The following is a 15,183-nucleotide window of genomic DNA, read 5'->3' on the forward strand; positions in this document are numbered from 1 at the left end:
CTAGTATGTCATGTCTTAAATGATCATTAAATTTGATAATTTTTTTGGTTGAAACAATAGTGTATTTTTTATCAACCAGAATATTAATTGACTTTTTAAATACATATGTATATTTTTTTTTGGGTTTTATGGCATTCAAATGCTTTATAAATATAAATTCATAAAGAATAGAAAAAATTCGATCCCGGAATGGCGCGTAAGGATGCGGGTTCGAGGCCCGCCTCGTGATCGAATTTTTTCTATTCTTTATAAATTTAAGACGAAATACAATCGTGTTTGTGCACCTTTTGGGATACGCCCCCTGGGTGGAGCATAAGAGCGCGCGGGACGCTTCACGAAAATCCCCTCGCCATGCCACACAACTGAATAGATGACGGAAACATACGGAACTAACGGAGGTTCAATGAACTTTACTTAAATTCTTATATTCGCGCGGTTAAAGCCGAGTAAAGCGATCCGGCAACGTCTTTTCGTTGCCGGACCCATCGGACTAGAAAAACGACCTTTGTTCCTTTGCACGAAGGTCGATTTTTAATTGGTACAAGTCTGGTTACAAAAAGTGAGCTTGCGACTAATTTATTTTATGATGAAATGATTTGTTATTGTTAGAATTGTCGCTACCTATATAAGTTATTTGAACATCTTTGTAAACAAAATATTTTATAGTTTTTCGTCATGGGGACTTTACGTACAATATGATAATAAAAATACATAATAGACTTATGCTATTTACGTTTGGTTTTTTTTTACATAATATATATCATATTTATTGAAAAAATCAATAACAAAAAAATATTATTTACAATTTTGATTTTTTTTTAATAAATATATCCGACATTTTGATATATTTAATATCAGATATATGATATACTAGCTGTTCCCCGCGGTTTCACCCGCATTGCTCCGTTCCTGTTGGTCTTAGCGTGATGATATATAGCCTATAGCCTTCCTCGATAAATGGGCTATCTAACACCGAAAGAATTTTTCAAATCGGACCAGTAGTTCCCGAGATTAGCGCGTTCAAACAAACAAACAAACTCTTTAGATTTATAATATTAGTATAGAATATAATAAGATAGAATTTTGACATTTGATATATAATATAACATAACATAACAGATATTTTCGAATGCTGGTTTTGGTACTATTTTATTGTTCCAATGTTTATCTTCTTGATACGACTTTCATTTTTTCTTCTTCACCTTGTTCTGAAAATAAATATGTTTCTTGCTCGTCATTTTCAGCTGTCCTTGTACATTGTGCTGCTGAAACAACCACAATAAGTTATAATAGGAGAGAATGAATGAAACGAAAATTCTGTATAACAAAAAAAGATTTATAGAAAAATTCATTGATAAACCAATTATAATACCACGATTATTATAAAGATACTTTCATCACAAAACTAGAAAAAATTGCGCAGCTGTGTACGTTCCTTTGTCGCTTTATTATCCTAGCCCGTAATAAACTCGATTGTCGGCGTCATACAGAGCAAACTTTCTGAGAAAATCGTTCTTTTGTTTGCAAAATTTTACGGTTGACCGCAATTAGTATAACAAGTGCTTTTATAAAAATTAGTAAAATTTCGCAGCTGTGTCCGTTCATTTATCGCTCTATTGTCCGAGCTCGTAAAAAAAGTCGACTGTCGGCATCGTCATACAAATTTTTCAAATATTTTTTTATATAAAATTTACAAGTAATTATGCTTATGCATAATATGCATAAAAACAAATTTTGGTAAGTGGTAACCAGTCAGTGATAACTTACACTAGTCTGAAATATTTTACTATCTTCAATCTTATGACTTATAAATAAATAACATAAGATAAACTTACACAAAAAAGTACTATATGAAACTGTCTGAAGATCCACATCAGTTTCTGGTAATCATGGTTTGTCTTTTATTGCGTCCTGGCTTGCAGGCTGCTCATCGGATTTTTCGTGGTCGCGCTTCGCTGTTAGAAATAAACATACATACACAAATCAGTAGTATATTTATTGGAAGATGAAATCTCAAAAAAACTAAAACATTACTTATCTATTCTATACCAATAATAAAATCCATACTTCCATACTAATATTATAAATGCGAAAGTAACTCTGTCTGTCTGTCTGTCTGTTACTCAATCACGCCTAAACTACTGAACCAATTTGCATGAAATTTGGTATGGAGATATTTTGATACCCGAGAAAGGACATAGGCTACCTTTTATTGCGAAATATGTACCACGGGCGAAGCCGGGGCGGACCTCTAGTTATAAATAAAAATAAAGACGGAGTGCATAAAATTATAAAATCTTGATTTGTGCGTTGCTCAATTCAGACTTAGTAAACGTATAATACTCCAAAAAATTAAAATAATATTTATTACTAATTATTACAAGTAAAAATAACTTTCAAATTTTGATTTATGCGTTTCTCAAATTAGACTTGTAAATATACCTAGTAATCAATATATTGGAAGTTGAGGTCTTTAGACTTGTAGCGGCCGAAAGACATAATAAATATAAATAAGCATGATAAACATCAAACTTACCTATTTGGGTTCAATAACTGTAGTTTTTTTATCTGCTTTCGCAACATTTTCTTCCTAATGTTCTCACCATCAATGTTTTGGCCACCAAAATTCACCATGTTTATGAAAAACTTTAGTATCACTAACACTAAATCACGTATGCGAGTAGACAACGGCACCGCGCGAAAAAGTTGTACAGGACTGCTCTCTAAGACGCGTTAGCGTCGACTAACAGGAGGCGGAACGGCGGAAGCGACCGGCCTACGCGCAATTTTGTGCTCATAATTTATAAATATATTTTTTTTAAATTACTGATGTATTAAATGTAAAATCTAATCCCGCACGTCTCTCAAGAATTGAATGGAAATGGATGTGGATAAAGTTTCATTGATATTACTTTACCATTGTCCAAATGAAATTGATTGACCGTTTAATTTTTAGGAAACTTCACAACGTTTTTCTATCGAGGCAAATTTTTTCAATCGTGTTTCGGTTCCCGCACGTCACTAGACAAACTCTTCAATTAAATAAATCCATAAATAAAAAAAATCAAATTGGTAGTTTTTGAAGAAAAAAATTAATTCTTCGTGAGCTCAAAACGTCTGTTTTGGGTCTCATTTCACCTTAAACATATGTTAATTATTGTTCTAAAAAAATAAACTATCTAATTAAAACATTAATGTATTCTACATGTTATTTTAATTTAAATTGTTTTAAGTATGCTCGTTGAAGCGCAAAATTACTTTTATGTTATTTAGCATTTTTAATAGTCGCATATCTTCTTGTTCTCTTAATTTGATGAAATTGTAACATACTTTCGATTAAATTATAAGTAATAGGAGTAATTTTGTGTAACCTACTTACCTTAGTTGTTTCTCGACCTCTTTATAATTTTGTGTTCCTTACTTAAATAACTGTATTTCTTCCCCTTTCCAAGTAATTGTGCCTTTCTTATTAAGGTGCGTACAGATTATATAACGCGACAAAATGTACTGAAAAATTGTTAAGTATAACAATGTTACATTGTTTTATAACATTTTTCAGTACATTTTGACGTGTTAATATCACAATGTTATAACATAATGTTATATAATCTGTACGCACCTTTACCAATTTCTCTACCTACCCTCATTTCAACTTATTTTACATTCATGACCTGTGTCATTTCTGTCCCTATCCACTTGTCAGATAATTTTGCATTTCATACTTACCTTACGTATGCCTTTTCCTACCTTCTTATATTTTCGCCTTCCTTTTATTTATCTCCTACCTACTTTTTACTACACCGAGGGGTCTTGGGTTCGATACCCGGTGGAGACGAAGAAAAAAACATGTCTCGGTCTGGCAGGACACAGAAAGCTGATCACCTACTTGTCCCTAAAGAAAAATCGATCAGTGAAACAGAATATGTATAATGCATCTGCCCCTCACCCCACAAGGGTACATGGGACTTCACTTTACATACTTTTTAATACATCCCTACCTACATCCCTACCATACTTTGTTCTCTACCTCTCTTATATTTCGTGACTAACAAAAATCAACTCTTGCGCAACCCCAACACGTCAGGTGATCGCTACACTAGTCAGCATGACGCTAATTGGCCTACTACCGGAGGGCAAAATACGTCGCACACTCGGGGGCATCGCCTACAAGCTGGCGAACCGTATGTTAATACGAAGCGTATCTTGCGTCGCCTACTACCATGATACGCAATACAAGCCGTCGTCTAACGGCTTCTGCGTCGCCAACCACACCAGTCCGATCGACGTCAGCGTGCTGAGCATGGACATGTGTTTCTCTTTGGTTAGACTCTAGTTGATGAGGGTTGTCTATGCGCTCTCCACTATAAGAAAAAGGGTTGTCTATGCGCGAGGGTTGATGTGGGCTAGGCTGTTTGTTTTGTTACTATGTGACGTTTTTGGGTTGTGTATGTCTCTGTTGTATGATGTGTGACGTGTGATATAATGGTTCTGTGACGTGACGTATTACAGATTATGATATGACACGTCGTATCGTGTCCGTGTCATAATGATATGGTTTAACACGCTCTAGTCGTACTATACGTGGCGTGGCTAAATATTGCACCGTCATGAAATTCGTCTGACAGGTGTCATGATATGGCGTGATAAGTATAAAATTGTCACGTCACATGTGGCGTGCTATACCATGTCATTATGATACGTTTTGAAATGAATCATAAATATGTATTTTATGGTGTAATTGGTCCTGTCACAATATCACTGTATGATCTTATCATTTACACCTCGTTGTTTTGGCACAGCTGATATTATTTTTAGTTATTAATAAGCCCGTTATTTATGGTAAATGTTGGTTGAGCAACAGTTGACTAACATTGTTTTCATGTCTGCTCTTCCAAAAACTTTTTACTACTCCGCGCTACGATGTTGGCCCAACTTTGCTGAACAAACGTTCACCATGAATACCAAGCTACACAATACACATCCAGCTGTGTCAATACATTAGTATACCGGGTTGATGTTCACATGCATCACCCCTAGGTGTGGTGGCTGATAGTCAGCACGGCCATTGTCGGCACGCTACCGGATGGCGCGTTCAAACAGCGCGTGAACAATTCAATGTCGCTGATGTGCTTCAACTTTCTGTCGCGTTGTATTAGCGCCGTGATAACTTATCACAACGGGGACAGGTATAAGCCGAAGAGCGGGATATGCGTGGCCAATCACACGAGCCCGATCGATGTGTTGGTGCTCATGTGTGACAGCTGTTATTCGTTGGTGAGTGTGTGTGTGTTTATGGTCGGTGGCGTAGCGTACTGGGTTGTGTTTGGATTTTTATAGTTGAATGCCAATAATTAGTACCATCTCATCATAAAAAAAGACGTGTGTCACTCGGGGACTGCCGCGGTAAAGCTATTGCATAGCATGCCTTCAAGCCACACCTCCGAGCCCGTCGGAGTGGGGAGCGTGAGGTTTTTTCGTTACGGAATTTCTCGATTCGGTCCCCGCGCTCAAGGCCCGCGATAGAAGCTACGCAATAGCTTAAAAAGAGTAAAATGCCAATGATATTCTTATTTTATCATTCTTGTGTTATCGTGAATAGATTTCTGTTTTCTTCAATTTTGAAGGGGGAGAGGGGACTGGTTGCGTTTTAACGGGAGCCTGTTTTGGGGTGAATAAATCGAGTTTTGTCAAGGGGAGGACAAGTGTTTTTGCGAATTAAATTAATGTTCGTGTTGGGTTTGTCCTGCATAGAAATTTATTTATGGGGATATTTTTTGAGCATCCAGAGCGAAATCTTTTTGGTACTATTCATAAAATAGTCATGTAGGGGTGATGATCGCGGTAGCTACGCCACTGTGTATAATATTATATAATTAAGAATTTACTTTTCATATTTCATAGCATGATGTACGGGGTATACTGTGTACGTCTGGGGGCATGTTATAATAAGTAATGAGTGTTTTTATGTGGGATTTTTTATTTGTAAATTTATTTTTTGTATGTTCGATTTAAACATGTTTTTCATTATATAAGACAGCTTTTTATGTAAAGGGGAATTTGATAATAAATCCTAGTATGTATTTACGAATACGTAACTTTTATTTGTTTTATCTATAATATAAAAATGAATCCCAAAATGTGTTGGTAAGCGCATAACTTGAGAACGGCTTAACCGATTTCGTTAATTCTTTTTAATATTCCTTGAAGTTCGAGGATGGTTCTTATGTAGAGAAAACGTGAATATGTACCACGGGAGAAGCCGGGGCGGACCGCTAGTTAAAAATAGTTACTGATTTGTTTTATTTTTATTTTTAGTGCAACGTATGGGTTCGAATCCCATTAGTGTACGTATTGATTTTGTTTCTGTCAATCTTTTAAATAAGTTTCTGAAATTCTTAAGTGATTATATAAACACTTTTTTTTATTACTGCATAGTATGATTTTCGATTGTATCCTTAAGAGTTTTTTTTTTACTAAATAAATAACCAAAAATCCACAGATTGGTCAAAGACACAACGGATTCCTAGGGCTCTTACAAAGGGCCCTGGCTAGGGCTTCGCCCCACATTTGGTTCGAGAGATCGGAGGTTAAAGACAGACACGCTGTTGCTAGACGGTGAGATTTTCTTTTATGTGTATTGATTTTAAAGAAAAGTGGAGGGGGGGTTTGGGGATTTTTAGTTGTTTGTCAGAAATAGTATGGTTTTTGAATGTTTTTATGTGCTCGGCACGTTCTATTGTGTGGCGCCTTAGCATAGAATTGAGTAAAAATCATGCATAGGTGCATAGTAGTATAAGAATAATTTCGTTATTTTTGAGTAAACTAAAAAAAATTCAGCTTTCAAAGTTTTTTTTTTCAAACAAAAAGAGCATTTATAAGATTTCTATAAGAAGAAATGAAGAATCTTGTCCAATTTTTATTTATATCAATTCATAAAAATTGTTTATTCCAGACTAAAAGAGCACATATCCGTAGTGGACAATCCGCCGATCCTGATATTTCCCGAAGGCACCTGCATCAACAACACGTCGGTTGTGCAATTCAAGAAGGGCAGCTTTGAAGTCGGCGGCACTATATACCCTGTGGCTATCAAGTTAGTACTCGTGAGAATTTTCTTTAGAGTCATAACACGAATTTCGCGGTGTGACTTCAGTCAGTTAGAGCTAGCGCACAAGAGCAACTTTTGTCTCCGCAACTATTTTGTCTCTCCCATCAATTGTATGGGGAGTTGCGTCGCTACGTGCGCGCACTTTCATTAGTATGAAAGTGCGCGCACGTAGCTAGGGCTAACTATTTTGCCTCTATTTTGTGTATGTATATAGTGCCCATGGGTGGGAGAGGCAAAATAGTTGCGGAGACAAAGTTGCTCGTGCGCGCTAGCTCTTAACGTTTTCGGTCTCTAAACGTAACATATACAATATACATATTGATTTATAGTAATTTAGATTAAGAATAATTATTATAACAACTGGGTGGTTGGATATGTCTATACATAATTCAAACTACAACTAATAATGATAGATCATTCACATTTTTAGGTGACTAGCTTTCCGCTCGCATTTTCAAAGAAAAACCCGCACAGTTCCCGTTTCCGTGGGATTTCCGGGATAAAACCTATGTGTTGATCCAAGTTACCCTCTATATGTGTGCTAAATTTCATTGTAATCGGGTCAGTAGTATTTGCGTGAAAGACTAACAAACATACCTACACACACACACATACATCCTCACAAACTTTCGCATTTATAATATTAGTACTATAGATTTTTTTAAAATGAAAAACCTCCCCGCAGATACGACGCACGCTTCGGCGACGCGTTCTGGAACAGCTCCCGATACGGGATGCTGCATTACTTACTGAACATGATGAGCTCGTGGGCGATAGTGTGCGACGTTTGGTACTTGCCGGCCATGACTCGCGGCCCGCAAGAGAGTGCCGTCGATTTCGCTAATAGAGTGAAGGCGGCTATAGCGAGGCGCGGTGGACTCGTTGATCTGATGTGGTAAGTTGTAACACAAACACAACAACACGAACACTAGCACTGACACTACCGCTAAAGCGCACACTACACACCTACACACACACTACCGCCATTAGGTAGATTTTGCTAATACGCTCAATACACACTTATCGCTAACCCGCACACTAACTACAGTAACACGAACACTAACATTGACACTACAGATAACACGAACACTAACATTGACACTACAGCTAACACGAACACTGCACACTACCGCAAGAGAGTGCGGTCGACTTCGCTAATAGAGTTAAAGCGGCTATAGCGAGGCGCGGTGGGCTCGTTGACCTGATGTGGTGAGTTGTATCAAATCAAACATGGTTACAACACAACAAAGAACTTACATAATATAATAACTATATGTGGTACATTTATTATGACATTTTGAACAATGTCTCCTATGCTAGGAAAAACCTGTGTTATAGGAGACATTCATCCGTCCTTTGTTACAAGTAACATAAGAATTAATTACTAGAACTATGCAAGTTTTTCCAAAATTTATCACGGCAGCAAAAACATGTATGTATTACACAAACACACACACAACAACACGAACACTAGCACTGACACGTACACTAACATTGACACTACAGCTAACACGCACACTACAGTCAACATACACTTCCGCCAACCCGCAAACTACCTCCAACACGCACACACACTCGAATACTAACTCTAATGCCTCCTCTACACTACTCGCGAAGTTCCTCGGCCGAAGTCCGCGGTGCTACAAAAACTTGGACGAAATAACAGAACTGCCTCTCTACATTATTCTATTCGTCTAACCTCGTTCAACTTCGCGAGTAGTGTAGAGGCAGTGTTATACAAACATTTACACAGCGACGAAATAGAGGTAAGGAATAGGGAACCCCAACAGAGTTTGTAAATTTTTGTTACCAGCGGGCACCCAGAAAACAAATACGCAGCACATATTCACACAGATATATACGTAAATCAAAAGTGACTACGTTACAAACTATACCTGAAAAATAGTCCGCAGTGGAATTGATTGCAAGATTTTTTGCTTAATATAAACAAAAATACGTCGTGTATTTTTACATTATTACAGAATAACCTATTTACACATTTGATTTACTACTTAAAAAGACACAGATATAGACCAAAGCAAATTTAGCCTGTTTATGTGTATTTGTGTAAAAAAAATTTGTCTCAACCTAATATAATATAATAAATACATTAAAATTTATTATACTAGCTTTCAACCCGCGGCATCGCCCGTGCAGTCAAGGAAAAACCCGCATAGTTCCCGAGGGATTTCCGGGATAAAACCTATCCTATGTCCTTTCTCGGGTGTCAAAATATCTCTATACCAAATTTCATGCAAATTGGTTCAGTAGTTAAGGCGTTATTGAGTAACAGACAGACAGACAGAGTTACTTTCGCATTTATAATATTAGTATGGATTATATATTCCATAGACATAATATTGACTCAGGCTCCTAATATACACATATAACTGAATATAGTTAAAGAATATATATTTTCTCTATTACAGGGACGGCCAATTGAAACGCATGAAGGCGAAAAAAGAGTGGAGGGAGTTACAGCAAGAGGAGTTCAGTAAGAGATTAAAAGGGGAGTAGTTTAGTGTCTACCACAGACGGGAATGAACCTAGACCCACGCGTGGGACACTCGCGTTATGTACGGGGGGATCGAGTGATAAACATGCGAAAAAATCGAACATTTCTGATGTGTATATGCAGTATGTCATGTAGTTGTTAGTCAATTTTGTGTTGTGTACTGGAAAAAAATGTGTGCGTGTACTAGAGAAACTTCTTTATGACCTTATTTTTCAAAAATAATTTACTATATTATGCAACTTTACAGAAATACGAATCACGCGTGGTAGGGATAAGAAAAAGATGGCGCGTAACGGAAAAATGTCACGCGTAACGAAAAAATGTTACACAATTTATTTCCAACCCCGATAAAGAAGTTTCACTTCAAAAATATACTATACAAAGTGGTTGTTTTTGAATTTATTTATGTTTGATTTGATGTTGGATGAAAATATATTCGGAATTTTTTAAGCTTTTTATGTTATTTTTTACTGTAGTAGTGCGTTATGAACGGTTTTGTAAATATGGTGCGAGGTTGTTGGAAATTAAATTATTATCTGTCTTAACTCTTACCACAAAAAACTTTAGACAGGGTTTAACTTAAGCGCGGGTTCTCTTTAATCTGGTTTTGTCGTATTTCACATAGACAACTATTAAAGTGACAGATCCCTGGTTTAAAGTTAGACCGTGTTTAAAATTGTTTTGTGGATGTGCATTTAAAGGTTGTTGGCGGAAAACTTACTGCATCTAAAGTAATACCACATCGTTTCGACATTTTATTTAACGATAATACTCGGAAATATCAGCCATTTTTGTTACGGTGCATTTACATCAAACGAACATAGAGCTAGAGCCAGAACATTCTTTCGTGTTCTTTTAGTGTAAACGAAAACTTCATTCGATAACTTAATTCAGTGTTGTTCAGTATTAGAACATTGTATAGAATCATTTCGAACGCACTAAGAACACCGAAAGAATGCTCTACGCCTGTTTACACTAAAAATTTTTGACATAGTGGGGTTAGAATGAGCATTCGCTCGTTTGATGTAAATGCACCGTCATATATTCACTTTTTATGAAAGAAGATTAATGTTCCTATAGCGTACGTCACGATTCTAATCGAATTCTGACAGTTGTCAGAATTTGACGTGTCAAAACCGCGACCATCATGCTAGTGTCAGTCAAGATATATGTCACTAATGTACAGCGTGCTTCATTTTATTTTAGATTTTTAATAAATATGGTCTATGTACGAAGCAAGGTCGACTTGATTTTTTAACTAGCGGTCCGCCCCGGCCTCGCCCGTGGTACATGTTTACGTTTTCTCTCCATAAGAAACATCCTCGTACTTCAAGGAATATTATTAAAAAAAAAGAAAATTCCCGAGTTATGCGCTTACATTACGCGATTAATTTTTGTATTATAGAAAAGATGTGTATCTCGAAAATGAAATTTTTCTTGAGCTTTGAGAGATTTTGCTAATAAAAACAAGGGAAAAATAAAGATCCTACTAATATTATAAATGCGAAAGTTTGTGAGGATGTGTGTGTGTGTTTGTTACTCTTTCACGCAAATACTACTGAACCGATTAGAATGAAATTTAGCACACATATAGAGGGTAACTTAGATTGACACATAGGGTTTTAGGTTTTATCCCGAAAATCCAACGGGAACGGTAACTATGCGGGTTTTCCTTTGAAAACGCGGGCGAAGCCACGGGCGGAAATCTAGTTATATATATGTACCTAAAACAGTTTATGTCGATCTTACTTTGGATCCTCTATGTATAATACACAGCTCAATTTATTTTAATATCCAGCTTTTTTTTTTAATATTTTCGTCGCATATTAAATAATCAATTTGATGACATATCATACAAATACACTCGCATGCTATCTCTTTCCTTTTTTTGATAAAGTACCTTTCGTAAAAAACGAAGTTGCAATCCAAAATCTTATTTTTTTTATAATATTTTACATATTTTATAAGAGTTACATTCATCGTCGAAATCCATACTAATATTACAAATGCGAAAGTAACTCTCTCTGTCTGTCTGTTACTCAATCACGCCTAAACTACTGAACCCATTTTCATGAAATTTGCTATGGAGATATTTTGATACTCGATAAAGGACATGGCTACCTTTTATCCCGGGAAAATGATGCAATCCCGGAAATCCCTTTTGAGGAGAAGGTTTTTCTTTGACTGCGCGGGCGAAGCTGCGGGCGGAAACCTAGTGTGTATATGAAAATGCTTTGATGAAACCAAGTGAAAGAATGACCTAAGAAGGCATTTTTAGTTTTCTGTATTATATTTAATAATTTCCTTATGAAAATTCGAAAATGATCCGACCGATATTATGCTGTTTAACTCCTTTGAAGTTACTTGAATAAAAAAAAATAAACTAAAGGTACTTCAGAAATAGAAATTTGCGAACGAAGCATTTACCTATATAATATATTGATTTAACAAGTTATTTTTATTTTCAACCCATTGAGCCCCGAGCGCAGCGGCCAGATCGGTCCACGACACAATAGATTTTCTATTGTGTCTGTGATTCGGGGGCTGAGTTATTAAATAAGGACTCATTATTTTATAATAATAGATAAAAATATAATAGCATAATAATAACTTTTGAAGCGTAACATACATACAAAATATTACGTCATAACTGTTGGTATACTGTTTAAAGTTTTGACATTTAAATATTTATAATATTATTATATTCATAATCTGTGCTGTAAATTTTCATTAGAAGAAAAAAAAAGTCGTTTTTAATGAACTTATCCCCCCCTCCTTGTCTTTGTATATATAAGGGGTTACCCCTTTTTTAAACGTTTATTATTATTATAATAAAGCAATATATTTTTGGATTGCTCAAATGTGATGCGACTCGAGTGATGGGAAGACGGTGATATGTCGTTTGTATATCGTAGACTGTATTTTTAATATTTATCGTAGGTTAAGGTGTATCGGGTGCGACACGACACGGCCACGACATTTTTTACGTAGAGTGTAAAGTGCATTTTTTGTGCGCACTTGGTTGTATTTGTAGGTGTGCGTTTTATTTGATGTTTTTTTTTATTAGTTTTTTGGATATTCAATTTTAAAGACAAAGTTTTTTGCATTTTTTTCAACTACATTCTCTGTAGCATTTATAAGTCTCTATGTATAAAATAAATATAGCCAACAAAGGAAGGAACTTTTAAATAAAAAACGCGATTTTGTCGCATTATTGTTATGTACAAGACGGACAAACAAACATATTTTCGCATTTATGATATTAGTATCAATAATCAATATTTTATCCAAGCCTCGTAATCCTATATTGAATTTAAATGAAAACTCATAGTTCTTTTTTGTTCATAAAAAAGAACGTGTGTGCCAAGCACATGTGTCACAAGTGAAACTTCTTTGGCAAGATTTAAAGATACCAAAATCGTCGCCTTAATCCATGACGTGTCGTATTGCCATGACGCGACCTTGAAATTTTAGTCTCAACGCGCCTAAAGAAGTTTCACTTCAAAAATACTCGATTCTCTAAAACTATCTAAGACAATACGTCGTGCGTCGTGTCGTGTCGTATCGTCGTCAATAAACTGCTTTTTATCGTCAAGCATGAAATGCGTTAGGTAGCTACTGGGTTATATCACAATTAATTAAATGTGCATATTTTAGATACTTCTACTATGTACGCGAAAGCGAAGCAAAGGCGTGTTTACAGTTGGAACTATATTTTCTTCAACTATTACAAATAATAATTGTAAATTGCATTTAATGCTAATGTTTTTTAACATAAAATATTATATAGTGCTGGCTTTTGACTTTGTTTTTAAGGATGGAATCAACTGCATTTTGTTACAATAATCTCTAAAAAAAAATTGTTTTTTTACTTATATAAAATACTCATGCCTTTTCTTCGCTATCGCAAATTTTATATCTCGTCATTTATATATAATTTATAACGTTATTTACATCATCCGATATTGAAGAGACAAATCGTATCGGAAGGTGTAAAAAGCGCTTAATTTAGAGCAATTGAGGCCTATACAGTCGTACTGTCTCTCTCTAGTGCATGTCTTCTAATAATGATTAATGCATAGAGCGAGATGGCACGATTCATAACGATATGTTTTAAAACTAGCAAATGTGGAAATCGTGTCATCCTTTTCTATCATTTCTATATAACGTTGTGATAGAAAAGGACGGAATGATTTTAGATATAATTGATGTTTAACACAAAATGATGCTTTTTTGTATATTATGTTTGATAAACTATATTAAAAGATTTTATTTAACTAGTGTTAGAATAAATTTATTATTATTTATTTCTCTTGTAAATTGGGAACCATGCATTTTTATTTTTAGTGATAATTTTTGGCGGCCATTTTACATTTTTAACCAATATATACGTTTTACAAAATGGTTAGCAATATTTTTATTATTTTGCATGTAAAATTTATATAGAAAAGGGCTTTTTTTATTTATTTTTACTTTTTATTGTGATAACACTAGTTAAATAATATAGTAATAGGTTATTATATTTTCGCATACGAAAGCAGCTGTATTTAAATAATTTTAAATATAATTTTTGTAAGTTTATAAAGTGATGTTTATTTGTTATTTATTGTGTGTACGCCGAGTTTGTATTTTGTAATTTAATTTTATACTCGATTAAACTGATGTATGTTTCAAAAGTTTGTTTTATTTTTGTGTTTGACCCTTACTTTTACTAAGGAGATGTAACTTTTGTTAAAAAAACAAATAGGTAAATGAATATAGTTAAAAAGATAAATAAAAAACACGCTTAAATTCATAAAATGATTGTATTGTCACAGTTTACAAAGTTTGGATTAAATCTGTCCGAAGGAGTCGGTTACATACATACAGGTGAAGCTAATTAAAGCGTGTTAAAAAAGGGATTGAAAGACCTATGAAATATTCAACTGGGAACAGCTGTCATAGCTGAGCATTGCTAACTTCGTTAATGTTTTTCGGTTTAACTTTTAATTAACTTCAAAAAATGTGATCGGTCATTAGTTCTTTGCTTTGTGAAAATAATTCTATTATTCTAATTAAAAAGTCATATTTTGGAATAAACGTTGTTCTCTAAGGGAAAATAAAACAATCGAGTTTTCAGTTCACCTGCTTACATTTATGTTTATGGTGGGATTAGAATTACTATATTTTGCCTAGTCTGCCATTTAATATCTTTGTATTTATTTGCTGCACAAAATTATTAATCGGTAACCAAAATTTTATTAAATACGAGTGACTGATTCCTCCCTCTTGATCAATCTTTTATGACAGAAATAGGATCAGTAGAAGTAAGTTGTAGAAGCTGACAGATAACCTTTTAACATCTACTATCAATAATTAGAATGTACCTACCCTACGTGTGTTAAATTCTGTGTCTATAATTTCAAATTTGAAATGATGCAAACACAGACTGGTAATTTCATATTTCATTTTTTAGATAATTTGTATCTTCGCTAATACAGTTTAAATTTTTTTCTATATAAACATCTAACATCGTAACTTTTTCATTAAAAATGTTAAAAAGTCTATTAAAAATGTTAAG

The 15,183-nt window shown here is 34.7% G+C and overlaps 1 protein-coding gene and 1 long non-coding RNA gene across 7 annotated transcripts in view; one reads left to right on the forward strand and one right to left on the reverse strand.

Moving 5' to 3' along the window:
* Positions 1 to 9,889, forward strand: part of LOC123702154 (glycerol-3-phosphate acyltransferase 3) — a 34,389-nt gene extending 24,500 nt beyond the window's left edge. For 2 of the 5 annotated variants that reach the window (XM_045649819.1, XM_045649823.1), the window contains 5 exons: positions 5,038 to 5,274; positions 6,500 to 6,615; positions 6,953 to 7,093; positions 7,794 to 8,003; positions 9,538 to 9,889. In XM_045649819.1, the coding sequence (XP_045505775.1) occupies positions 5,038 to 5,274; positions 6,500 to 6,615; positions 6,953 to 7,093; positions 7,794 to 8,003; positions 9,538 to 9,625 (792 nt within the window). In that variant the 3' untranslated portion in view covers positions 9,626 to 9,889. Of the gene's footprint in view, positions 1 to 4,084; positions 4,322 to 5,037; positions 5,275 to 6,499; positions 6,616 to 6,952; positions 7,094 to 7,793; positions 8,004 to 8,252; positions 8,318 to 9,537 lie in introns of all 5 variants that reach the window. The other 3 variants (XM_045649824.1, XM_045649822.1, XM_045649821.1) reach the window with 3 other exon arrangements.
* LOC123702167 lies at positions 1,243 to 3,134 on the reverse strand. Of its 2 annotated transcripts, none has more exons than XR_006752820.1 (3): positions 2,537 to 3,134; positions 1,836 to 1,955; positions 1,243 to 1,262 (listed from the first exon to the last, which is right to left on the reverse strand). It is a non-coding gene; the product is annotated as an uncharacterized LOC123702167 (long non-coding RNA). The 2 variants fall into 2 exon arrangements; XR_006752819.1 differs by having other exon boundaries at positions 1,246 to 1,265.
* Positions 9,890 to 15,183: the final 5,294 nt, after the last annotated feature.

This window comes from Colias croceus, chromosome 23, assembly GCF_905220415.1.
Source record: "Colias croceus chromosome 23, ilColCroc2.1".
NCBI lineage: Eukaryota > Metazoa > Arthropoda > Insecta > Lepidoptera > Pieridae > Colias > Colias croceus.